This window comes from Lissotriton vulgaris, chromosome 1_1, assembly GCF_964263255.1.
Source record: "Lissotriton vulgaris chromosome 1_1, aLisVul1.2, whole genome shotgun sequence".
NCBI lineage: Eukaryota > Metazoa > Chordata > Amphibia > Caudata > Salamandridae > Lissotriton > Lissotriton vulgaris.
In genome coordinates, this window is record NC_141685.1 from 836,913,069 (window position 1) to 836,940,065 (window position 26,997).

The 26,997-nt window shown below is 47.7% G+C and overlaps 1 protein-coding gene across 2 annotated transcripts in view; it reads right to left on the reverse strand.

Moving 5' to 3' along the window:
• LOC147747983 (cytochrome P450 2D15-like) overlaps nt 1-26,997 on the reverse strand; it is a 464,117-nt gene that overhangs the window by 294,211 nt on the left and 142,909 nt on the right. For both annotated transcript variants that reach the window (XM_086957535.1, XM_086957525.1), the window contains exon 4: nt 1,202-1,362. In XM_086957535.1, the coding sequence (XP_086813661.1) occupies nt 1,202-1,362 (161 nt within the window). The remainder of the gene's footprint in view (nt 1-1,201; nt 1,363-26,997) is intronic.

Genomic DNA, 26,997 nt, shown 5'->3' on the forward strand with positions numbered 1-26,997 from the left:
ATGTCTGAACTGGGGTGGCAGAGTGGGCTAAAGAACGGCGATGGATCAAACCCAGATCTTTTGACTGGGTGTGAGTGTTTGACTGATTCAGATGCTCCGTCCATCACCACCCCCTTTTGTACCGCTCCTGGCCGCCGTAAGTTTGGCAGGGTATGCTCAGATGTGAGTCACTTGCTCACTTTGCCACTGGATTCAAGCAAGCCGGGCTGAAGACGGCTGAAATGCCAGAAACCTGTCCTCGGAAGCTTGTTTCCGGTCCACGGAAGGCATGGCTTGGCAGTTCGGGCTGGACTGTTCCCATGAGGCACAGCGTCAGATTGATTTGCATATAGCCATGTCTGAACTGGGGCGGCAGAGTGGGCTAAAGAACGGTGGTGGATCAAACCCAGATCTTTTGACTGGGTGTGAGTGGTTGATTGATTCAGATGCTCCGTCCATCACCACCCCCTTTTGTACTGCTTTTGGCCGCCATAAGTGTGGCAGGGTATGCTCAGACGTGAGTCCCTTGCTCACTTTGCCACTGGATTCAAGCAAGCCGGGCTGAAGACGGCTTGAATGCCAGAAACCGGTCCTCGGGAGCTTGTTTCGGTCCAGGGAAGACATGGCTTGGCAGTTCGGGCTGGACTGTTCCCATGAGGCACAGAGTCAGACTGATTTGCATATAGCCATGTCTGAACTGGGGTGGCAGAGTTGGCTAAAGAACGGTGATGGATCAAACCCAGATCATTTGACTGGGTGTGAGTGTTTGATTGATTCAGATGTTCCATCCATCACCACCCCCTTTTGTACCGCTTTTGGCCGCCATAAGTGTGGCAGGGTATGCTCAGACGTGAGTCCCTTGCTCACTTTGCCACTGGATTCAAGCAAGCCGGGCTGAAGACGGCTGGAATGCCAGGAACCGGTCCTCGGAAGCTTGTTTCGGGTCCAGGAAAGACATGGCTTGGCAGTTCGGGCTGGACTGTTCCCATGAGGCACAGGGTCAGACTTATTTGCATATAGCCATGTCTGAACTGGGGTGGCAGAGTTGGCTAAAGAACAGTGATGGATCAAACCCAGATCATTTGACTGGGTGTGAGTGTTCCCTCTTGCATATCAGTACCTAAGAAACACGTTGAAGTCATAACATTTGTTAGGTATTTCCGTAATTTGTTACCCCAGACAATCAAATGATAGCACTGTCTGGCTGATTTGCCTGTACTACCTGAGGGAGGAGTCCCCGCCCAGTCTGAAAACTCTCATCCAAGATGTGCAGCATCCTTTGGAACTTTTCATCATCATATTCAAAGCGATCCCCAAAGACGATCGAGCATATTACATTACTCACTGCATTCTTTATAAGAAAATGTGGATCAAAGAGGCAACCTGAGGAGAAAGGAGCAAGAGATGAGAAAACCTATTTTTATTATATTCTAAGAACAATGTAAGTGTTAACATATCGCCTCTTTACACTTGTCAACAGAACACATTCAAATGTTTTCATATGTCTTTAGAGGAGATTGGTTGATTTGAGGAGTGACAGTTGCTAAAACTCTTAAACTGGTGGCGAATATTCTCAACTATAGTATTGTTCAGAGTGAGAGATGCAAGTGAACCTACCACTGACTCAACAAGCTTGATGGCCAAGGACATGGACAAAAGGAGAATTATTTTATGTTTCGAAAGAGCAGTGCAGGGATAAGCAGGATAAGAGTGGAAGAAGGTGAGACAGTAATTGGCAATGTGACCAAAGTGCCCCGACCCAGTCCCATTTCCGCCCCTCACAGTGATAAGTTATGCACATGACCACACAACTTCTACAGCAGGAAGGTGAATACTGGACTTGGTGACTGTGCGGCTGTTGGGGTGAAGAAAATACGAGAGCAGTTTGGAACATAACATAATCCCAATGGCAGTAAGGCCTTTTCAAAGTTAGATTTGCTTCATTGTGGTTCAGTGTCGCAGTGACAGTACTAGACAGGGAAGTGGGCAGATTGGGAATGCTGTTTATAGGAATGGGAGTTATGGTGAGGCAGGGCACTGAAGCAGACATTTCGGGCCCTCTGTAGTATTTGCCAGCACCCCTGCCACTTTCTTGTTATCTTTATCTTTGCCTCTCTTCTTTCTTTCTTTTCTCTCTCTTTAATCACAATATCACCACATCATTCCCGTGCCCATTTAGACGTGAAGTGCATGGCACAGTAACCATAAAAAACTATCTTCACCTTTGTCAAATAGCACTTGGTGGTGGCTATAAGTGATCTCTTGAAAATTGAATCATAGACTTCTCATTAAATCTTTTGCAGTCTTAAGAAAGCCCTGGTCCAGATGACCATGTAAGGGCGAAACACTTATCGGCTGTTGAAAGTCTTAAATGGAACCCAGTAACATTTAGAAAAAATAATGAGTACTCAAAAATAAAAGCATGATAAAGAAAATCACCACCTGAATTTCTGAAGCAATTTTTTGTTTTCCTACCGAACAAGGAGGAGTAGGCACTGGCATACCCCCAACCCCCAGCCCACGGCTGTCGAAAACATGCCAACAAGCAGGCGGCATCCCGACCGCCATACTATGATTTTACCTCCAGGCTGGCTGTTTTGCGGTGACAGTGCAAGGCGGCGGCATGCATTGGCTTATTAGAGCCTGCAGCACATGCTGCCACTATGGCAAGTCCTTTTGCGTGTCGGTGCAATGTGCTTATTAGAGCCTGCCGCACATGCTGCCACTATGGCAAGTCCTTTTGCGTGTCAGTGCAATGTGTACCATGCACCATGTTGGGCATGGTCCACAGTGCACGCACGACAGTGCAAAGAAAGGGGGCCGCGACATGTGCCCCCATGTACCCCCCCCCCCCCATGTGCTAAAATGCCCTGAGGCCATGTTTGTGGCCCCATTTCCTGCCTTTCTGCTGACCATTTCAGGGCAGGGGCCCACCATAAGAATGTCGGCAGAAAGGCAGGTTGTAATGGCCACGATGGTGCCGATGCTGGCACTGCTGCCATTCACCCAAGCTGTCCAAGCTGCTGTGAGAGCTCAGCTCTTGGCGGAGGAGTTGGTCTGGGGGCGGTTTCACCACCCGCATCATTATTCGTCGGTCGGACTGGCAGGTATGAAGGTGATCAGCCCCAGGACCGCCAACATCTAAATGAGGCTCTTAGTAAGTGGGGTTGGCAGGATGCACACAAAAGCCTAGCAGGTAAAATGGGTAAATAAGATGTGGGATGAACAGATGAGGGATTGTGTGGCAAATATCTTGTTTGCAGGATCAATCACATTTAAGTTAGCTGAGACAGCCGTTTATGCTGTCGCTTAGAAGTGACAAGTCCAGATCAGGAGGTATGTGGAGTAGGCACTGGAGGCCTGGATGAGGTACAGAAGTGCAGTGACAATTCAAGGTGCACAGAGTTGGGATTGATTATATATATTAGGCGGTACAGTAGCTGTATGTAAATCTGTAGAAAATCACACAGAAGAAACATATTGTGGAAACAATTTCTGCACAAATCAGTTTCCTCAATTTTTCCCAGCATTACAAACTCATCCTGCTGTACACCCGTCATGTAAAAAAACTTCAATGCACTGTATTTTTCTAATTGGATAGATTCAATTTTTTCCCACCCTCTCTAACCTCGCCCGCCTGTTCATCTTCCCTGTCTGCTCTATTTTCCTTCTTCCTCTTATCACATTCTTCCAATATCCTCTTGGGTTCTCCCCCTTCTACGATGAATTAGTCATCTCACTTGCATATTGTTATTGTTATTGTTAGTTTGTATAGCGCCATTCACCTGCAGGTCTCAGGGCGCTTGACCGCAAAACACAACAACCGAGTTAGCCGAAGGGGAGTGGAGGAACTGGGCAAGACTATGCTGGGCTGAGCGTTGCTCTGAATAGAATTGTTTTTAGGGCTTTCCTGAAAAGGAGTAGATTGCCATCCTTGCGGAGGGCCTCAGGCAAATCGTTCCAGAGCTTAGGTAGTAGGACGGAGAAAGATCTCCCGCCCTTTGTGGCCAGTCTGAACCGGGGACATACAAGCAGTTGGACGTCGGAGGACCTGAGACTTCTTTCAGGTCTGTAAATCTCCAGCCGTTCCTTGATGTACGCCGGGGCTTGTCCATAGATGGATTTGTGGGTTATACAGAGGCTTTTGAAGACTGACCTTTGCCCAACTGGCAGCCAATGAAGGCTCTGTAATAGCGGGGAGGCATGTGCTCTTCTTGGGAGTTTGAAGATGAGTCTAGCCGCGTCGTTTAAGACCACCTGCAGTCTGTTAATTAAAGTTTTTGGTAGGCCCAGGTAGAGCGCATTTCCGTAATCAAGCCTCGACAGTATGGTGGCAGAAACTACTGTGCGAAGCATTGACTGGGAGAGGAGTGGCACTAATTTGCGCAGCTGCCTTATGAGGCCAGTGCAGGTTCCAACCACAGTGGAGATCTGGCTGACCATTGAGAGGGCACTGTCTATCTTAATGCCTAGACTTTGACCACGTCGAAAACAGACCTCATAAATGGGACAGCTAAATGATGTTTCAAGGATTTATCCAAAAAGATGGGGTTTTAAAACCTTCCCTCAGGTAGGGCATTTTACCAAGCTTTTGAAACCATAACATAAAAAACCTACATCGAGCTTTTTTTGCAGTTTTTTTTGGGTGTTTAGGAGGTATTTCCCTGTGCATCAAAGATGCTTTGGTGGGTAATGCGTATGAAAACTTTGCTTCAGGTATGATGGGATGCCACTGAGCAATGCCTTATCTGAGACAGTCATGGTCTTGAAGTGTAGGCAAAAGCGGACAAGGAGTGACGTGCCGTTTACTCAATGAGGAGGAAATATGAGTGGAATTCGGGAAACTGAAGCTAGCACATATTCTGTTTCTCTGATAATACTCCCTCAACTGTATTTTTTCTTTACCCCTATCATCTACTCATGGCTTTATTCGTGTACCTTTACCAATAGCCAGCCCTATATATCCACCCCATCCTATTCCGATGTTCCTCTGCCTACTGCTTGTAGCCTTGCACCTCCATCCCTATCCCCATTCTTATATCATTGTACCTCTATCCGAACTGAAACCCTAGTATATCCACCCCTATATATTCTGTTGTTTCTCTGCCTACTGCCTGTAGCCTTGTAACACCACTCCTAGCCCCATGCTTATATCCTTGTACCTCTAGCCATATTAAAACCCAGGTACCTCTACCCATACGTCTCCACTTGTTTTTCTGCACACCTGCCTTTATCATACTACCACAATGTGTACCTTTGTACCTCTACAACTGCATATACCCCAGTACTTCTACTCTTACAGCCTTGTATGTCCTCACTATTCCAACCACTGCTTGCATCATTGTACATTTATTCCAGAACAATACTGCATTTCCTCTGCCTCTACTTATAACCCTGCACCTCCACAGCTGCCTATACTCTAGTTCTTCCATCCCACCAATATATTTGTACCTCTAATCCTACCACCTCGACCCAACCTAGTACCTTAATCCCAGCCTTAACACCTTTACTCCTACCTATACCCTGGCACATCTGCCTATACCTCTGCCTATCCTCTAGTACCTTTAGCTGGGGCAGCTGTGCGCTTTACAAGTATACGACATTTAACATTTAACATAACTACACTTCTACTTTATTTTATTTCCTCTAGGCCTGTATCCTTGATTCTGTAGCCCTACCAATATCCTACTGTTTAAATTCGAATTCTAGGCACCGATCTAGAAAATGTGCTAAGGTCAGACCTACAAAAGAAAATCACACCTCACATCTTTAAAAAGGAATCTGAAAACAAGTCCTTTACGGGAGGCTTGCTAGATACCTCAGGGCTCAACCACCCCTTATTTAGTGGAGTGGGCTTTCCGCTGTTTCCATTTTTCTCCACTAGCTCAATTATTTCTTCTGGGCATCAAGTATTGATTTAATTCATGCATCTTATTGACTCTCTGCAACCTTTGACAAAGTGTGAGAAGTCCTATCTGAAAACTCTGAAGAACCTAGCACTACAAAGTGACTCTATGCTATGAGCCAGCACTTTACAAATCAATAAAATAAAAAACATTTAAGAAAGGAATATGGGACTACAACACACAGTAGTTTCACATTCCAGGCCTTTAGTACTAAGGCACCAGACACAGGCAAGCTTACCTACATACATGTTGATCTATGGCCCTTTTTATACATATACGGGGCTTATAGGCTGACAGTCATAGGTTCTTTGAGGAGGGGGAGCAGCCTGGACATGAAAACAACAGGCCAGTCCAGCATCTGTGCTCATTAGGTGTGGAACTTGCTAAACAGCAGACTCAAGTCATTGATCCTAATCTAAGATCGTGGCTTCACCTCTAATCATAGATGGCAGCTCACATTCCTCCTTGTAAACACCAGCTCAGATGGAGTGAATTACCAAGTTCTACGTCTTATCGAAAGGCCTTCTGTGAAATAGGAAGTTGCCCTACAATCCTGGATGATGCTACTTATTATGGATCTCTAGACCTCTGAAGCTACAAATCCTATACACACCTGTGGGCAGGATATTGCGTTTGCTTCCTTTGCTTTGCCCTTTTTTCCACCAGTCATTTTTAAGTCTCGTCTAAGGACAGCCTCAGCTGTTATTGATGAAAACCTATCGGCTACAATACAATATACACTGTGGTCTTTAGGTCAGCTCTTGAGTCATGGCTAATGGCTCTCGTGCCTGTCTCTGTTCCCTGCTCCTTATTCAATACCTTTCCTCCCTATTCCTTTATTTGTCCTTACCACTAGAACATCGCTTCTTTACACCTTTTATTTTGATTGACTGACTTTTATTGTCCACTGCTGAAGCAAGAGGACTACTTTTTTATGTCTTTTTCAGCACTACATGGGAATTCACCGCTTTCCTCAATCAATCAATGGATCAATCATTTGTAAAGGGCACTACATACCCGCGAGGGACTCAAGGCGCTGGGGAGGGGGGTCGCTACTGATCGAACAGCCAGGTCTTGAGTATCCTCCTGAAGGTTAGCAGGTCTTGGGTCTGTCGTAGGCTCAGTGGGAGGGTGTTCCATGTCTTGGCGGCGAGGTGGGAGAAAGATCTCTCGCCGGTGGTTGTTCTTCGGATGCGCGGGACGGTGGCGAGTGAGAGGTCGGTGGAGTGTAGCTGGTGGTTGGGGATGTAGAAGTAGAGCCATCTGTTGAGGTAGGCTGGGCCGGTCTTGTGGAGTGCTTTGTGTGCGTGGATGAGGAGCTTGAAGGATATCCTCTTGTTGACAGGGAGCCAGGGGCAGCTAGGAGGCGGGGCAGCAAATGGGCAGTGGGTAGTCAGGGGGCGGGGACGCAGTGGCGGGGTGGTGAGGGACGATGAATAGAACAAAAGGCAAAAGGGCACAAAAAACGAGGGAAAACAAGTGGCACAGAAGGCAAAAAGGGCACAAAATCGAGGGAAAAAGAGTGTCACAGAAGGCAAGAGGGCACAGAGATACAGGGAAAATGAGTGGCACAAAAGGCAAACAGGGCACAAGAAAACAGGGGCAGCTGAGAAACAGAAGGCAAAAACAGGCAGAGAGGTACAGGTGCAGCGAGGGGAACAGAAGGGAAAACCGGGCTAAGAGACACGGGGGTACAGAAGGAAAAACTGGGCAGATACACCGGGGCAGCGAGGGCCACAGAAGGAAAAACCGGGCAGAGACACAGGGCAGCGAGGGGTAGAGAAGGAAAAACCAGGCAGAGACACAGGGCAGCGAGGGGTACAGAAGGACAACCGGGCTGAGAGACACGGGTACAGCGAGGGCCATGAACTGCCAGCGGGGGAAGACAGAACAACAGCAGTCACAGACACAACAATGATATACAGGCAATACAATAAAATAATAAAGCGGAAGATGAAAAAACCTACAGCCTACCACTGGTCACCAGGGATGAGGCGCAGATGGTAGCCTGCGGGTGGTGGAGGGCCTCGAACTTCCTAAGCAGCAGCAGCTGGGTCAGAGACACACAGTCGGTGCTGTGCGGATGGGGAGCGGCCTGCCTGGTGGGGTCATGTCCGCACAACTCCCCATCAATACTCCCAACCATACACCGTACCACAGCTTGTCCATTGCTCCGACACCCATCCATACTCCCTACTTCCTTAATAAACTTTGGGTGGCAGCTCACCCATAGCTGCCAAGATTTGAGATTGCTTATGTCTGACAATTTTCATAGTTTCAGTGTACTTATGAGTGCCACTCAACGATCAATTGTATGACACTTAAGAGTGACACTTCTCGCAAGTAAAATCAAGTAATAAAGTCCCCGGAGAAAGATAAATATGAGAAGTTATACCCATATGAGCAATGAGAAACTGTAAGAAGATTTTGAAGCTGCTGCAAAGCACCTGAAATGGAAGGGCTCTAATCTCTCTCTCTTTCATGGGTTTTATTTGTTTTTTATAGAGCTCCTCATACCAGTGTAGAGTATCAGAGCACTTTACATCATACATACATTATGCAGAAACAACAAATCATATGTATGTAAATCAGTCTTTAGGAAATCTTTAGGCTGTCATGTTATAGGTTTAAACCTATAATAACTGAAAAAACCCCACTGAAAGGGAAATAGCCCTCACAAGTGTAAACATATAAACACTGAAAAAACACCTGCACATCACAAACTAAATGCCATTCAAAGAAAGGAAAAGGAGAGTGAGAGAGTCATTTTTATTTCTTCCTGATGGGGCCAATACAGTCTAACTTTGTTATACAAGGTAGCAGCAAGACAGACTAGGCTACCATTATTCTGCTTGAGTTCTGTTTTTTAGGGATGTCACCAAAATATTATTTCTTCTTCCTTTTTCTTTTTTCAGTTTTGTGGTCTTTGGTCTAAAGATGCAGCGTTTAGAAGCATGTTTTAGGTATTGTTTGATAATTTTACAAACTGTACAGAATCAGGAAATATCAAAATCATATTTGATTTTTTGGCTACATTTGATTCTTTCACTGATAGGTAAAATGGATGATCTCATAAGAATCTGTCTCAATATGTACCATCACATTTACACACAGAGAATGGGTAAAAACCCTTCATACATCAGCCCATTTTCTTGTGAGTCAGTATTGATAGTAGGTGAATTGCCAAACACACCAGGCTTTAAACATTCAATGCAAGGTGCAGTGACCGGTATATGTGGAAAAAGTGATGTCACCAAGCATCAGGGATAGTGGTGAAAACATAACAGAATTTTGGAAAACATGGACCACAGTGTCACTTGGAATGCTGCTGCAAAAAGTTATTACCAAGTTTAACAAAGATTACAGTGATATTGTTCCTATTTGTAGTGATTCGGCTATGTATATGAAAAAAGTTGTGTGATGACCTGTCAAATCAATACCTGAGCTGAAGCGCTTCCCTGTAAAACATCGGTGTCACTTGTTAGATGGTATGCTGAGAGCATCTTCTCACTCTTCAGAGTTAATGAAGAATGCTAGTAACTTTTTAGTCAATTCTGGTGCACTGTTTTGTTATCCATGGGAACTAAAATGTAAATATTTCTTAGTTTGTGCTTTTTGTGGCATCAAGGAAACAATCATCCCAACTGTGTCACTTAGCTGGTGGGTCTCAATCCGAGAGGCCATGAATGCTATATTATCCATGTGGCAACCGTTTACAGAATGTTTGCCGAGTGATTCTGCCAAAGGCAAGAAATGTGAGATCTTTGGTTGCATATTGATAGTGATGTGAAAAAAGTACACTATACTGCATACTTATATTTTTACAGGAAATCATGACTGCTGTAGTGGACATAATAAGTCTGAAAACACACTTGCCCATCAACTGTTCAGAAAAATCGGTGTGGATGTAAAATATAGATGTGAAACATCTCATTGACAGTAGGCTGGGCAACACTTTTAGTGAATTTGGCACTGCAACATTTTTCATGTTAGAGTGCTTGCCACTTGGTAGGCAAATAAATGTTGAGGAGCAATTCAGGAACTTTTATTTTACAATGTATAAGAAATGGCTTGCAATGATGCATAGAAATGTTCCTTTCCCATCCACGGCATTTGAAGTCAATGAAGCCTCACTGTGGTACTCTGCAGAAGTTCTAGATCCCCTTCTGTAAAGGATAATTTTCTCCAGAATTTGAAAAGTGCTGCTTCATTTTTGACTGCTTCAATAACTCTCAGGGCATATGCGCCCAGTTCAATGCATATGTTGTAGAACCTGTCCCAGAGAATCACAATCTTAAGGTGCACCAGTATTGGCATGGAAAGCTATGTCAGTGGCCAGAGTAAGTAAATTGTGTACTGGCTGTCAAGTGCCAATGTTGAGAGGGCCTTTTCACAGATAAAAGTTTGCATGGAAAGGAAAGAGTGAGCGCCAATGACCAAAAATTCACTGAAGAACTATTGTATGGTGTATTACAATAAGTTTGATTTGTAAAAATATATGTGGACCTCATATACACTGTTCGTACAATGTCTATATACCATGCACTATCAGTGCAGAAAGCAAGCAATAATAAAAGCAAAACTTTCCATAAACAACAGAAAAACACTGTTTTTGATGTTTTTAATGGTGCAAAAATGTGTAACCCCTCCTTTTTTAAGGTACTGAAATCACTTGAAAACACTGAAAAAAAACACCAGAATAGACCAAAAATAGAAACTGCAAACAGGTAACCCTAGAAATGCTACATAGGACAGTGACGAATACAAGTTGTAGAATTCACATTATCCATACTAGTAGGCAGTAAAGTGTTTGATCCGGAGAAGCACACACTCAGGATTTAAAAACGTACTACAGTGGTTGGCTGTACTATAAAAAGAATGTATTTCTACTCAAACTTACCCCTTTTAGCAACTTTAGAATAATGAAAGACTGGTGGGGAAAGGAACGTTCTAACCAGTACCATACAGTTTGAATGCAGCTCCTTGATGGGTGTTCATAAGTAATTGTTCTACATTCGGATTATAAATTATGAACTGCAAGTAACCAAAGGATGGTTTAACCTCTACTTTTCGCCTTCAGCTGCCTTTGCCAACAGCCAAGGGAAATGTTTTTTTTTAAAACTTTATTTTTGGGTTTTACATCGATAACCTTCATCAAAGAGTGCATTACAGTTACACATTTCAGTTATGTTTACAATATATATGTAGATATAGAACACCGGAATATACACCACAGTATGGCAATACAATAGCATTGGTAGGTATTTCAATTGTGCAATCAATGATAGCATGTGGCATAATAAGGCGCAAACCACTTAATCGTATCCCATGAGAGATAAGGTCATTACAACATCAATGCGCTGCAAGAGAGAACGTTCTTTATATGTAAGTTCTGACAAAGAGGCCACTTAATAGGAAGGTCTAATGACCACTTGTAGCATCCCTCTCCTCCCTCCCAAGAGCATGCCCCTGGTGGCTTTCACATCATCTCAGGTCACATTATGACATCTCATAGTTATTCATATGGTGGAAAGTATCCCGATGAGATGGTGGGGGGGGGAATTCAGACCGGTGTTCCCTCTCCGGCATCGGCATTTTCTTGGGATAGGTAACATCGCAGAGGGGCCCATATATCGCTGGGCCCTGAAGTAGTAGGCAACAAGTCAGAATATGTGTTTAATTGTTCCTGGCAATAAGTTAGATCATGTAGCCATTCCTTGAATTTAGGGGCCCTGCCACTGCCCCATCGACATGCAACTCTTCTTTTTGCTACTAAGAGGGTCAGAGCATCAAACTTGCGGTGCCTGTAAGGGTTCCACGTATCCCAATAGTGTTAGAACAGGGGAGGGAGTTATCACAGTATGAATCCTTTTGGACAGCGCTGCGAGTACCTGGCCCCAGTAGAGCTGGACCGCTTCACATGTCCACGCAAGATGTATGAAGTCAGCTCCTGGAGCATGGCATCTATCACAGTTGTCAGTAGTGCGAAGTTGGAGTCTACACATACGGGCCGGGGTGTAATACAAGCGATGTAAGAACTTATAGTGTATAATTCTATGTCTACTGCTAGCAGAGATGCGTTCTGTTTGTTGGAGGCAGAAAGCCCACTGCTTGTCTGTGAGGGGTCTTTCCAGCTATAGGTCCCATTTCAGTTTGGCTGCCAAAGGCGGGTAATCTATTTGTGTATGCACTGTCCTGTATATTGTCGACACCAGCTTGCAAGGGTTGTCAGTTTGGAGTATAAGCTGCAAAGGGACTAAGGCAACAGGCTCATTTGGAAAGTCAGGTGTTAGTGCTTTCAGTACTTGACGGAGCCTAATGTATAGAAAGATTTCAAGCGGTGATGGTTGTATGCCTTCATACAAATGTTCCATAGAACGAAATGTACCATTGTGGTAGAGGTCCCCCCAGGTTTCCACATGAATCTTGTGGAGCAATTTGCGGAATCCCGTTTCTTGCAATAAGGGCATATTTGGATGGTAGGCCAGAGGTAACAGCGGCGCATAGAGCATTGTAGCCTCAAGTCTAGCAGCCAGTCGGGTCCATGCTGTAACTGTACTCATCACTGTTGTGGGCGTTTTATCCCTGCCAGGCACCACAGCATCTAGTGCACCTTCTATAGGAATAGGATGGGCCAGCCAGTGCTCAGCGGTGAGATGAGGCATATATCTACGCTGATGCACCCAAAAATAGGCATAATGAGCTTGAGCTGCCTGATAATATAGTTCGAAATCCGGTACACCAAAACCGCCCTGGGTATAGGGCCGAATTAGGGTGTCCCATTTTAAATGAGGGGGCTTTCCACCCCATACGAGTTTAATGAGTTCCGACCGAAGCTGTTGAAAAAAGGACTTGCCCGGGTAGAACGGAATATTCAAAAAAAGGTAGAGAAGTTGCGGAAGGATCACCATTTTGATCAAAGATGTCCTACCCACCATAGAAAGAGGCAAGGTAATCCAACGTGCAACGTTATCAATGATGCAATTCATAGTAGTGCCATAGTTGGCACGAAGTAGCTCATCCCTATCCTTTTCTATGTGTATGCCTAGGTATTTAAAATCTCCGTCACTCCAGGAAATAGGATAATCCAAGTCAAAGCGTGTTGTGGAAGGCGTGAGCGGGAATATGCAAGATTTACCCCAATTAATCAGAACGCCTGAGAGTCTACCGAATTGTATGAATTCTCTAAGAATGGGGTTTAGGTTTTCGCTTGGATCTCGTATATACAAAGTGATGTCATCTGCATACATCGATATCAGTATTTGCCTTTGGAAACAACGTAGTGCACTGTCCCTATGATGGTGGCGCAGTTTGGCGGCTAAAGGCTCCGTAGCTATCGCGAATAGGAGAGGTGGGAGGGGACACCCCTGCCTGGTTCCCCTGGTGATGGGGAATTCCTCAGACAGTCTGCCATTAAGAAGTACTCTGGCCATTGGGCGCTCATAAAGGAGCCGGATCCAGGAGATGAAAATTGCTGGAAAGCCCATTCTCTCCAAGACTCAAAATACATAATCCCACTCAAGGGAATCAAACGCCTTAGTGGCATCGAGGAAAACGGCCGCCATTGGTTGGTCTTTGTGCACTGAGTTGAGGACTGAGAAAAAAGTACGCAAATTATGTGAGGTTGCCCTGCCAGGCACAATTCCGGATTGGTCAGGTAGTATCAGGGTAGGGAGGAGGAGACTGATACGGTTAGCAATAAGCTTGGCAAGCACCTTAACATCACAATTAAGCAATGAGAGCGGGCGATAAGAGTCACATTTGTTTGCAGGTTTGCCGGGTTTGAGTAGTGATGTAATAAGTGCGATCCTCATAGACGGTGGCAGATGGCCTACTTCAAGAGCGTCCTCGTAAACCTCACGCAACACTGGGGCCATAAAGTCAATGTAAGTTTTATAAAATTCTATTGGGATACCGTCTAATCCTGTGGCCTTCCCTGACCTCATACCCATAATCGCCTCCCTCACTTCATCTAATTCAAAGGGCGCACTAAGAAAGGCCCTTTGTGCATCACTAAGCCAGCCTAGGGAGACGTCAGCTAGGTAGTCTTGCAGTCGAAGTGCACCTACTCTAGAGGAATCGTATAGTGTGCTGTAGTGTGACACAAAGGAGTTGAGGATTTGTGTAGTGTCCCAAACCACCACCCCATCTGGGTCTTCAGTTCTAGTATAATATTGGGTGTGCGTGCCAGTTTAATTGTGGAAGCCAAGGCCTTCCCTGGTCTCTCGCCTTCGCCAGAACGGCGAGCGGTCCAGTACTTGCCTCTAAATTTCGATTCCCTTGCGGCTTCAGCAGTGCATTCGGAAATTTTTTCTCGTACCTTCAGGAGGGCAGAGTCAGTAGAAGCAGTAGCCAACGACGCCTCCAGGTACTTAAGGTCTTTTTCCAATGTCAATATTCGGGCAACAATAGTCTTTAAGACCCCGGCTCCTTTAGCAATGCAAATCCCTCTTAACGTTACCTTGAATGCGTCCCAAATAGTCTCCACATCCCTACCTATTCCTTCTGAAAAAATCCAGACATTCCTCTCTCAGTTCCTCTTGAAAGGTGATACCTAGTAACATCGTAGGCTGCATCCGCCAAGCAGTCCTGGGGGGGCCTAGGTCCGCTGAGCGCAGTGTGATTTTCACAGGGGAGTGATCCGAATATATTCTGGGGAGGTGCTGTGATCGAACAAGTAAGGTACAGAGCTGCGGCGTTAGGAAGATATAGTCAAGCCTGGCCCATGAGCGCGCCTGTGTTGTAAAGTGTGTGCCCTCCTTCGTATCGACGTGGAGGCCTCTCCAGGCGTCAACTAAACTGTGGTCTATGAATGCAGCACGCAGTTCTGTTTGCGGTTTAGTGTAGTGTTGCGGGGCTGGGTGTGATCTGTCCAAGGTAGGATCTAGTGTGGTATTAAAGTCTCCTCCCCAAATGAGGTGGTGTGGCCCCGTCCCCACAATCGCCGCCCACAGCTCAGTGAAGAACCCCTGGTCATCAATGTTGGGACTGTAGCAACACACCATTGTGACCGCTATGTGCCCCAGTCTGCCCCACATCATGCAGTATCGCCCTTGAGAGTCTATCTTGGACCCAACCATGGCAAAGGGTGTTCCCCTTTTCACCAAGATTGCTGTGCCTCTAGCGTAGGTCGAGAAAGACGAGAACACAGTATGGATCGCCCATCTGTTGGCAAAGGTGTGAGTGGTCTGCGTCCTGAAGTGAGTTTCCTGGAGAAAGGCTATGTGTATTGAGTGGCGATCCAGGTATGATAGCACCTGCCTCCGTTTTCTGGGATCTCCAAGGCCACGTACATTCCATGTTAAAATATTTAGGTCAGTGTCACCCATGAGTGGTGTAAGGTCTCATCTCTCGAAAGATCATGTGCCGATGGCCAGTGATCAATCACTTTGAATTCTAGTATAATATGTATTCCGGTGTCCAACAGTAGCCTGATGCTTGTGTGTGTAACCTGCATTGTGAGACTGCTGTCTTGCGCATGACCATAAAGTCCTGTTGTGTCAAGATGTAGCAACTCTTCGGTAGGTTTCGTGTCCAACATGGTTACGTAACTTTGTAACCAAATAATCCCCCCTTTCCCACTGTGCAACAACCCCAAAAGTCCCGCTCTAGAAGCAGTTAAAAATTTAATTACATTCAATGCAATAGGTCCCATCAAACGTTGCGCGAGGTACCCCCCTCCACCCTCCCTACATCGCAGAACCCCAGAAAACACAATAATAAGCAGTGCAATAAGTCCGATACGATATTGTGCAAGGTAACACCTCCCACCCTTCTAGCATCGCCACCCATCATAATATGTGCGGGCAATTATCCAAATGCAAGACATATCAGCATGCAAGTTAAGATTATAGCATACATTAGGCGCCGTGGAATGAAAGTGCTGAAGCATGCACTGCAAACAAATAACCGCATGCATTGCCACAAGTAGTCCAAAAGAGTCAAGGAATAGAGCACCAAAGTCCCAATTCGCTCCAAACAGCGCACTACCACCCTCCTCCCACTGAAGCAACCCCAACTTGCCAGTAGCCCTAACCCTTCCCCCACCCTCAACAATTCCAAACCAACCCAACATTTGCATCAATGTCAACAAGTGCAATGGGGTATTCCCTTTGGGGTGCGACCTAGTCGCGCACATAGCCACCCCCCACACCTCGCCCATCGTCCTGTTCGGCCACATTGTGGCGCAATCAAGGTAGTGGGGGGGGTTGCCTGGAATACTTTACCACCAATAGTCCAGTGTCCATCCGGTGACCTCCAATTGGACAGCGAAACATCTTGTACATTAGTCCCTCCAGCGGACCTGAGAGGTAGGCCCATGGAATGGAACAGCACTCCGGCAGGTAGTGTCTAATATTACTCATCTTCATTTGCCGAGTGGAAATCTTCTTGTCTGTCATCACCATTGCACCTGTCCCCAGCGCGTTCACGTTTTAGTTTTTTCATAAATTCTTCCACCTGTTGTGGGTTTGTAAAGAAGTGCTGCATAGCTTGATGTGTCACTCTCAATTTAGCAGGGTACAGTAGTGCATAGTCCACTTGTAGCGCTCTGAGTTTTTTCTTCACGTCCAGGAATTTCCGACGCTGTTCCTGTACCACAGGGGTGAAGTCCGGATAAATGGAAAAGTTGACCCCTTCACACGTAAGGGTGCGATTGGTGCATGCCGCCCTCAATGCAGTATCACGATCTCGATAATTCAGGAGTCTTGCAATGATGGGTCGCGGCGGGACTCCAGGATTAGGCCTCGGCCCCAGTGACCGATACGCCCTTTCCACAATAAATTGTTTGGAGAATGCTTCAGGTCAAATCGCCGCTACGAGTATCTTCTCCACATATTCCTCCATGCGACCCGTGTTGGTTGACTCCGGCACGCCTATAACGCGGATGTTATTTCGGCGACTGCAGGCTTCCAACTCCTCATTCTTAGCCGCTATAACTCTGAGAACATTGTCCATTCTCGAAAGTTGCGTCGTGTGGGAGGCCGTGGTGTCGTCATTTTCGGATATGCGCCGTTCAGTTGCAGCGATGCGTTCTTCATGAACATCCATTTTCTGAACCATGGCGTCCATTCTTGATGACATCCTGTCAACTTTGTCCACTATATTGTCAAATCCTTGCCTCATTTCCTGCATCATCTGTTGCAGTTCGGACGTAACGGAGTTGGCGCCATTTTCGGACGCCGAGGGGGTCTGAGAAGTTCCCGCATCTTGCGTGCTTCGTAGTCCTTTCTTGGACGTGACGGAGTCAAACGATAGTTTGGGTTGCCGATTGTCTGGTTTGCCCATGGTAGGCCTTTTGTAGGGACTTGACGCAGATGGTGAGAAACGTTTTTCACGGTTGTCGCGGAGCGGGCTTGAGTCCGTATTCATTAATAAGAGCCACTCGTCACGTAGCTCCTTTTGTTAATACACTGTGGCCTGTGGGGAGTGAGAACAATCCTGCAACAGTAGTGAGCACACAGTCAATATTCTGAAGTGGGAGAGTGGCCACAGCACAGGTAGTTTCAGCCGGGCAGCAGGCTGATCGAGGTTGATGAATGCACCAGAACACTGCAGAAGGGCGGGTGACCTCCCAATACTCAGCCGGCAAATCAGAAGCCCATATCTCCTCAACTCGTGGCCTTCTGGGTGTGGGGCAATGGCGATTTTCCAATATGCATCGATGAGTTGCAGTATCTACTGCAGGGGGGGGGGGGGACGGCAGCCGATCGTACCAAGGTACCAAGGCAAGACGCCGTCTCGACCTTCCAGGGGCCCGCATGTAACTGCATTGAAACGTTCTATACCAATGTTCGCGTAATATGTCCGTTACGCTCCAAGTCCGCTCGTCTCCTGCTATTCACAGCGTCCCCTTGCTGGCAGAAGTATTTTCGACTCAGGACAACAAGTATACAGCTTTTGGGAGTAGTATCGGCACAGAGTCTCCTGATATGTCCAGAGGGTCTTACTCGGACTCAGTGCCGCAGGAAAGCCGCTCCTCCAGAGTTCTCCTTTCGAGGCCTGTTCGTCTCGTGGTGCGCCGCGGTCTATCGTAGGCCGCCAATCCCACCAGCCTCTCCAGACGATCTCGGGCTCAGCTCCGGTCTAAAACTCCGGACGTCGTAACTTCAAATCGGCAAGTCGTAGGGAGCTGAAAGTTTCACCGAGGCTGCATAACTGTAGTCTCTTCGTCTGAGAGTGCTCAGGACGGGCAAAGGTGGTGGAAAAGAAGGATGAATACCGGATTTTTTATCCAGGCTGCAGGAGCCTCACCTGAGTTCGCCCATTCTGCTTGTGCGCCCTCTAGCTCCCCCAGCCAAGGGAAATGTTGGGAGTTTTGTTTGCAGCTGAAAAAAAACACAGCCCACCAGCTGGCCTTTAACACAAGCCCCTCAGACAATGGCCTGCCAATTCAATCCTGCCTGTAAATGAGCTCCTTCACAATGAACGTGGGCACTGGGTGTTAGTGGGCTGAGTGCTAAAGTGCACTTGTGAGAAGTGAGCAAATGAGTATGCACACATCGATGTGCATGCTTTCACTGCAGTCCGCAAAAAACTGACTGCTTGTGCTAGGCCATAAAACACAGACCAATAGGGACCCGTTTTGGGCCCCCTTTTAAAAATTGCTGGTGTTCAGCTCCGGCAGGACCCAGCCCACTAAAAGCCCTGCGATTAGGTCGGTCACAGTCAGGAGAAGATGGACTGTTGGCACCACTGTCTTGAATTTAGAGCTGTGCAGTGTGCCTTTTAAAGATACTCAGCGGCTCTGCTACTACCATCACGAGGTACAAAATTACCCCATGCGCGGCGCCCCCTACATACACACGACAGGGCAGCCACATATGTGTTAAGGTTAAGGAGGAGAGCCAAACTACGGTGGTCAGCAGCAATTCCAGGGGGCCCACATTCGTTGGCAGGAAATTTAAATTAAAAACACATTCTGCTGCCACAGCCTGCGCTAAGTTGAATCCTGCAACGCTAATATGAGACAGTCTATCCAAGTACACCATAGATAGAAAGAACAGTCAGTGCCCATTGTGATCCTCTACCTGCAAAAAGTGGCAGTGACACTAACAGGCCATGGGTGGGGTGACGCCAGTTGCTGAAAAACAGCAACACAGGGAAGGCACTACCCCTGGATTCACTTGACTGTCTCTATACACACTACCATTAGCAGAATGGAACTGCAGGCCATGTGAAATGTTACCACCTCTGAGGCAGCCGTGGCAGGTCTCAGATGTTTATAAATGAAAGTGCCGGGTATGCCTAGACATGGGTCCCATGCTCTCCATACCACTGAAGTCAAGCTATCCTGACTGATGAGTGCTGAAAGCCCGAAACCGGTCCTCAGATGCTTGTTTCCAGTCCCGGGAGAACCTGGCCTGGCAGTTCGGGCTGGATTGTTCACATTGGGCTCAGGGTCAAGACTGATTTGCATATAGCTGGGTCCAAACTGGAATGGCATGGTGAGCAAAACAACTATGGATTTAGGCCCAGATCTCTGTACTGGGGTGAATGTATGACATTGTTCTGCATTCTGTCCATCAGTTGTTCTTTTTGCATCTGTCACCCCGAGTGGGACGGGTATGCCTAGACGCGAGTCCTGTGCTCTTCCATGCCCCTAGAGTCAAGCTATCCTGGCTGATGAGGGCTGAAAACCCGAAACCGGTCCTAGGATGCTTGTTTCCAGTCCAGGGAGGACCTGGTCTTGCAGTTTGGACTGGACTGTTCCCATTGGGCCAGAGTCAAGACTGATTTGCATATAGCTGGGTCCAAACTGGAATGGCATGGTGAGCAAAAAAACGATGGATTTGGGCCCAGATCTCAGTACTGGGGTGAATGTATGATATTGTTCTGCATTCTGTCCATCAATTGTTCTTTTTGCATTTGTCACCCCGAGTGGGACAGGTATGCCTAGACGTGGGTCCCGTACTTTCCATGCCACTGGAGTCAAGCTATCCTGGCTGATGAGGGCTGAAGCCCAAAACCGGTCCTAGGATGCTTATTTCCAGTCCAGGGAGGACCTGGCATGGCAGTTCGGGCTGGACTGTTCCCATTGGCCGCAGGGTCAAGACTGATTTCCATATGGCTGGGTCCAAACTGGAATAGCATGGTGAGCAAAAAAACAATGGATTTAGCCCCAGATCTCTGTACTGGGGTGAATGTATGGCATTGTTCTGCATTCTGTCTATCAATTGTTCTTTTTGCAATTATAAATGAATGCAGTCAGCTGTGACAAGCCTGCGCGATTGACAGTGCCCATAGTGAGAGCAACCTGCTATGTTCAAAGTCACTTACCCACAGTCCTGATTGAACAAGCCCAGTATGATTCTTGCAGCACATTCTTCACAGGACTCGCCAGCTGTGCTGCTGTTAATTTAGCTTCTCTCTGATGCTTGCAATCATTCACATTGTCTCCCTCACAGTGAGCAGATGGTGTAAAGGCACTAAAATGCATGAATGGTGCATTTTAGTGAGGTGATGTGAACCACCTCACTGAAATGCGTTAGTCTAACGCTTGATGCATGGTATTTGGCAGTACTGCTCAGCATCTGCACACTGCTGACAGACATTTTGTTTTCGTGCCTGTTGTTCTCCACACCCTCATCTAGAGTGGCACTTTTTGGTATTACTTTTTTCCCAAGAGCTCAGCAGATGCACACCTCTACCAGGCCACTATCTTCTCTGTCTGTTGCGCCACTGCCCTCTGACAACCACCCTATCCCTTCTCACACCGATTTTGTTTTCCTTCTGCAAGGTCCTGGCAGCAGCACACTAATATCAGACCACCCACTTCTTTCGGTTACCGATCATGCACACGTAAATACTTATTTTAATTTCATGTTTTAAAATGGCCATCCATTTATCAATAAATAAAAAATGGCGTATGGTGCATCACAAAGTAGGCACATGCATGGACTGTCATCTTGGACTGCTGACATGTTATCACTGTTGCAAAATTGCTAATGCATGCACATGCTAGTGAGCCTACGTCGTGACGAACCAATGTCATTTTGCCATGTTTAATTTACTCTTCCAACATGGCCAACAATCATTTTAGAACATTACATTCAAAACTCACATATATTCACAGAAGACCAATAAAAAAAGGCAGTGGCAAAGACAATAGATCCGCACTGCACTTTTAAAGGCAAGGCTTATAGGGGCCAAGATGGTGGCCGAGTGAGATGTTCTTCCCAGTCTCTCCAGGGCACTGCCGTCAATGCCCGCCACCAGAAACTCCAAAACTGCCCTGCCATAGCTACTACTGGTGTTGCTGGAGATCTGTGAGCTGACTTGTCGGCTTCTAGCCCTAGGAGGAACCCGGACGAGCACTGCAGGAACTCCGCTGGCTGAACCTGGAGGCCGAGGGCCTGGGAGCAGACGCCGATCGAGGGAGATCAGGCCTGGGTGGGGCCTACACATTGAAGCTGCACTCTCCCATGGCTGTGGCTGCTCAGACTCATATTGCCGGTTGTAACCCAGACCGGGGATTCTATCTGGGAGCCCACGGATGAGTATCTGATCGACCCGGTTGGGCACTCCTGGAGAACTGTGCGACTCACACGTGGGGGAGATCTGGCCCAGGAGTGGCCGGCAACTGCAAGGAGACAAGAGCAATGCGCCCCGTGGAATTACCTTGACCAGGAGGGGTTTCTGAGGATGAAACAATAAGAGGTGAGCTGTGGTGCCACCTATATATCACCCCCTCCGACACTGTGAGTGCCTGCTCAGCAGCATGGACTGCCTGGCAGGGCATCCAGCCTGGACCGAGCTGCTGGGGCACTGAAAGAAGCTGATACCCAACCGGATAGCCGGTGGGGCCCAAAGGAAAATCATATCAACTTCTGCAGCGAGCTGGGAACCAGGTGGAGAGGGGCCCGTTAGCAATTGAGTGTGGACTGCAACTAGGTGTGGGCTGCGGAGGCCAGAGCAGCTGAGCTGGATGGATACTGCAGCTCTCAGGCCTGGCTAAGACTGGGCCCTAGGCGTTCTGCTCTGACAAACTGCTGGGATCATCGTGCTGCGGTGGATTGGCGGCCTCTGGGGAAAACGGCTGCAGATCTGGGGGTTCTCCTGGCAGAGCCCGACTGCCTCACGTGGGTGGTGCAAGTTTTGACCAGACGCCGCTTTCCCTTTGTGGCTGAACCGGGCGGACCTCGGCGACAAGGCCACATATTGACACTTGCAGTAGCACTCCACTACTTGAATAGAGCTTAGCGTGGCCACGCTATGATCCCTCCGGTGACCTTGTGGACATCCCCGCTGGCGTGCGGCCTCTGGCCTCCCCGTCGGCTGCGTGGAGCAGGCTTGGCGCCCTCGGAGGGGCGCTAGGCCTTGATCTTTTTTGACTACTTAATCATTGAAGTGGCCCTTCGGGGAGGTAGGGCAAGAGTGGAGGGGAGTCTCAGTGCCTGGTGCCCCCTGTTGATTCTCCCCCCCCCGGGTGAGCGGCTGGGCTCCCTGTGGACTGGTTCCTGTCCTGCTACATTAGCTCCGGGGGCCTAAACGCTCTTCAGCCTCAGTGGGCACACACCTAGTCGAACCGCAACGGCTACAGTCATCTAAAAAAAGAACGTAACCTTGAAGAGATGCTCTCCAGGCTGGCCAGGGGACTGCTGCCCAACATCTGCTACAACCCATGCACAGGATGAGGACACCTAGGAGGAGCCAGTGACCCGCTCCTTCCCCGAATCTCTATTCATTGTCCCTCAGAGAGGATCTGCAAGCGGTCAAATAGGACCTTTCCAACAACATCAGGGAACACCAGAGAGACACGGACTTGCTAGGGGGCTGTGGTGCTACCTTGGAGTAGCAGGGAAATGGCCATGTGGAAGACGCTGAGGCCCTACAACAGGAGATCCTTCACTTCCGCAACCAGCAGATAGATCTTCAGACACATACTGAAGATCTCGAGAATAGATCCAATCAGATTGACATCGGAATCAAAGGCGTATTGTCAAAAGCCAAGGATCTCATTGGTTTTTTCACAGATCTCTCTCCAAGAATCCTGGACACCCCCCAACTCAGGAGATAAAGATGGACCACGCACAGAGAGTTGTCCCCTTCCCGGGCAGAGACCGTCCCTCCTGTGGACATTCTGTTCTGTTTCCTCGAGTTCCAGGTGAAGGAAGATATCTTTGCGCAAGACCTGAGAAAAAAAACCAAAACCTTCAGGGATCAAACGCCTACTCTCTACCAAGACCTGGCAGAGACTACCCTGCAGAAGAGGCATGCCTTTAAGCTGGCAACTTCTTACCTCCAGAGCCTGAGGATGCCCTTTTCTTGGGGGCATCTGTTCCACCGTATCTTGTGCCCGGATGGGAAAGTTTTCGGCTATGATCATTGGAAGAAACATGCAGGGTGCTGGGCATATACATGGCATTCAAATCTCACATATATTCACAGAAGACCAATAAAAAAAGGCAGTGGAAAAGACAATGTTACACACTGCACTTTTAAAGGCAAGACTTATAGGGGCCAAGACGGCGGCCGAGTGAGACGTTCTTCCCAGTCTCTCCGGCAATGCCATCCATGCCTGCCACCAAAACTCCACACCTGCCCTGCCATAGCTACTACTGGTATTGCTGGAGAGCTGTGAGCTGACTTGTCGGCTTCTAGCCCTAGGAGCAACCCGGACGAGCCCTGCAGGAACTCCGCTGGCTGAACCTGGAGGTCGAGGGCCTGGGAGCAGACGCCAATCGAGGGAGATCAGGCCTGGGTGGGGCCTACACATTGAAGCTGCACTCTCCCATGGCTGTGGCTGCTCAGACTCATATTGCCGGTTGTAACCCAGACCGGGGATTCTATCTGGGAGCCCACGGATGAGTATCTGATCGACCCGGTTGGGCACTCCTGGAGAACTGTGCGACTCACACGTGGGGGAGATCTGGCCCAGGAGTGGCCGGCAGCTGCAAGGAGACAAGAGCAATGCGCCCTAAGGACTTGCCTTGACCGGGAGGGGCTTCTGAGGATGAAACAACAAGAGGTGAGCTGTGGTGCCACCTATATATCACCCCCTACGACACTGAGTGTCTGCTCAGCAGCATGGACTGCCTGGCAGGGCATCCAGCCTGGACTGAGCTGCTGGGGCACTGAAAGAGGCTGCTACCCAACCGGATAGCCGGTGGGGCCCAAAGAAGAATCATATAGACTTCTGCAGCGAGCTGGGAACCAGGTGGAGAGGGGCCTGTTAGCAATTGAATGTGGACTGCAACTAGGTGTGGGCTGCGGAGGCCAGAGCAGCTGAGCTGGATGGATACTGCAGCTCTCAGGCCAGGCTAAGACTGGGCCCTAGGCGTTCTGCACTGACAAACTGCGGGGATCATCGTGCTGCGGTGGATTGTAGGCCTCTGGGGACAACGGCTGCAGATCTGGAGGTTCTCCTGGCAGAGCCCGACTGCCTCACGTGGGTGGTGGAAGTTTTGACCAGACGCCACTTTCCCTTTGTGGCTGAAACGGGCAGACTGTGGCGACAAGGCCACATATTGACACTTGCAGTAGCACTCTACTACTTGGATAGAGCTTGGCGTGGCCACGCTATGGCCCCTCCGGTGAACTTGTGGACATCCCCGCTGGCGTGCGGCCTCTGGCCCCTCCGTCGGCCGCGTGGAGCAGGCTTGGCGCCCTCATATGGGGCGCTAGGCCTTGATCTTTTTGACTACATAATCATTGAAGTGGCCCTTCGGGGAGATAGGGCAAGAGTGGTGGGGAGTCTCAGTGCCTGGTGCCCCCTGTTGATTCCCTCCCCCCCCCCCCAGAGTGAGCGGCTGGGCTCCCTGTGGACTGGTTCCTGTCCTGCTACATTAGCTCCGGGGGCCTAAACGCGCTTCAGCCTCAGTGGGCACACTCCTAGTTGAACTGCGATTGCTACAGTCAGATCTAAAAAAAAGAACTTAACCTTGAAGAGATGCTCTCCAGGCTGGTCAGGGGACTGCTCCCCAACATCTGTTACAACTCATACACAGGATGAGGACTTCTAGGAGGAGCCAGTGACCCGCTTTTTCCCCGAATCTCTATTCATTGTCCCTCAGAGAGGATCTGCAAGTGGTCAAATAGGACCTTTCCAACAACATCAGGGAACACCAGAGAGACATGGACTTGCTCGGGGACTGTGATGCTACCTTGGAGTAGCAGGGAAATGACCATGTGGAAGACGCTGAGGCCCTACAACATTGAGATCCTTCACCTCCGCAACCAGCAGATAGATCTTCAGGCACATGCTGAAGATCTCGAGAATAGATCCAGCCGGATTGACATCGGAATCAAAGGAATATCGTCAAAAGCCAAGGATCTCATTGTTTTTTTCACAGATCTCTCTCCAAGAATCCTGGACACCCCCCAACTCAGGAGATAAAGATGGACCAAGCACAGAGAGTTGCCCCCTTCCCGGGCAGAGACCGTCCCTCCTGTGGACATTCTGTTCTGTTTCCACGAGTTCCAGGTGAAGGAAGATATCTTTGCGCAAGACCCGAGAAAAAACCCCAACACCTTCAGGGATCAAACGCCTACTCTCTACCAAGACCTGGCAGCGACTACCCTGCAGAAGAGGCATTACTTTAAGCTGGCAACTTCTCACCTCCAGAGCCTGGGGGTGCCCTTTTCTTGGGGGCATCTGTTCCACCGTATCTTGCGCCCGATGGGAAACTTTTCAGCTATGATCATTGGAAGAAACATGCAGGGTGCTGGGCATATACATGGCAGCAGATGGCTCCTCGCCTCGGGCATCCCCATCTCTTTCAACAAACAGCCACCCTCGCTGGCGTACCCGTTGGTCGGGGGGAAAAAAGTACCTGACCAGACTCATCTATAATTGCCAGGGGACAACAAGCAGCGTTGGAGTCTATCCCTTGTGCGCTGACCAAGACTGATTCCTCATAACACAGCTGGGCAAGTAACTGTGCTGACTGTATTGCCAGGGGGTTGGTGGAGGGAGGGGGAACTGTGGCCATAGATTGGATTCTTTACATTTGAAACTCGGAACTGTGGATCTGTTTTTTTTGATTGAGTACATATGTTGCTGTTTAAACTTTTGCTTGTTCTTTTTAGGGGGTTCTGCTTAGTTCGGGGACACACTCATGCTCACAGCAGTCACAAAGTGGTACACATACGACAATAGCAAGACCCAGGAGACACCATACTAGCCCTCGATTCGTACACCGAATGTCATTTGGGGCAGCCTTTAGACTCATCCAGATGCATAATGAAGAACACTCCCCATAAGGACTTCACCCTCAATGTGAAGGGACTTAATAGCAAGAAAGAAATAATTCCCTTGAGAAAAATACAGTAAAAGCTAAAACATAGCCTCAAGGTACACTCTATAGTCAAGACTAGTGCAATCACGAAAGTATAAAATACAACAAATTTATTGTGACATTAAGAATAAAAACAACAAGTCACTTCATACCTATACATATCATGTTTATCTAATCAAATGGTTAAAAAAAGACATACAATTAATAACACAATCTATTGTGGCCTGCACAATTGAAAAGACAGACAAAAAGTGTAAAACACAAAACTTGTAAAATACAATTGGTACATTTAAAGCTGTCGAATATTCACACCTATGTATCACCACAATTATTTTCAATGTAAACATAGGAGGAAGAGGCTTAAATTGTACAAAGAATTGGCGTCTACGCGTTTCGGTTGTTCAGGACGAGAATGGAGTCCACCTTTGTCAAGACATTTCTTGGTTGTCTGTCGTACTTAAGGGTCTGTACAGATACCCTACAATAGATATGCATACAATTATACACGCATACATGTTGTCATCTATACAATATTCACATTATCCTTAATGCAACCTAATTGATGAACATATTGAATAGAATTATTATGAGAGAATACCTTAACACTCACTATAACAGAGTAAAAGAGTCGATGTATGGATCTATACATCCTCCCTGTCACCTTCTAATTTAATAGTGTCACCTTTGGGGGAGCTATGTATCTACATATGCACTATCTGACTGTTTCTATATTTGAGTGTCACTTGTTGTTTGTACTTTCGTTTAAAACTTACCTCTATTTTGAGCACTTGTAGAAACGAAAACCCTCCCTTGGCTACACGTTGCACAGCGGATCTTAACGCTGAGAGCGGACTTGGGACAAAAACAAACTTTCT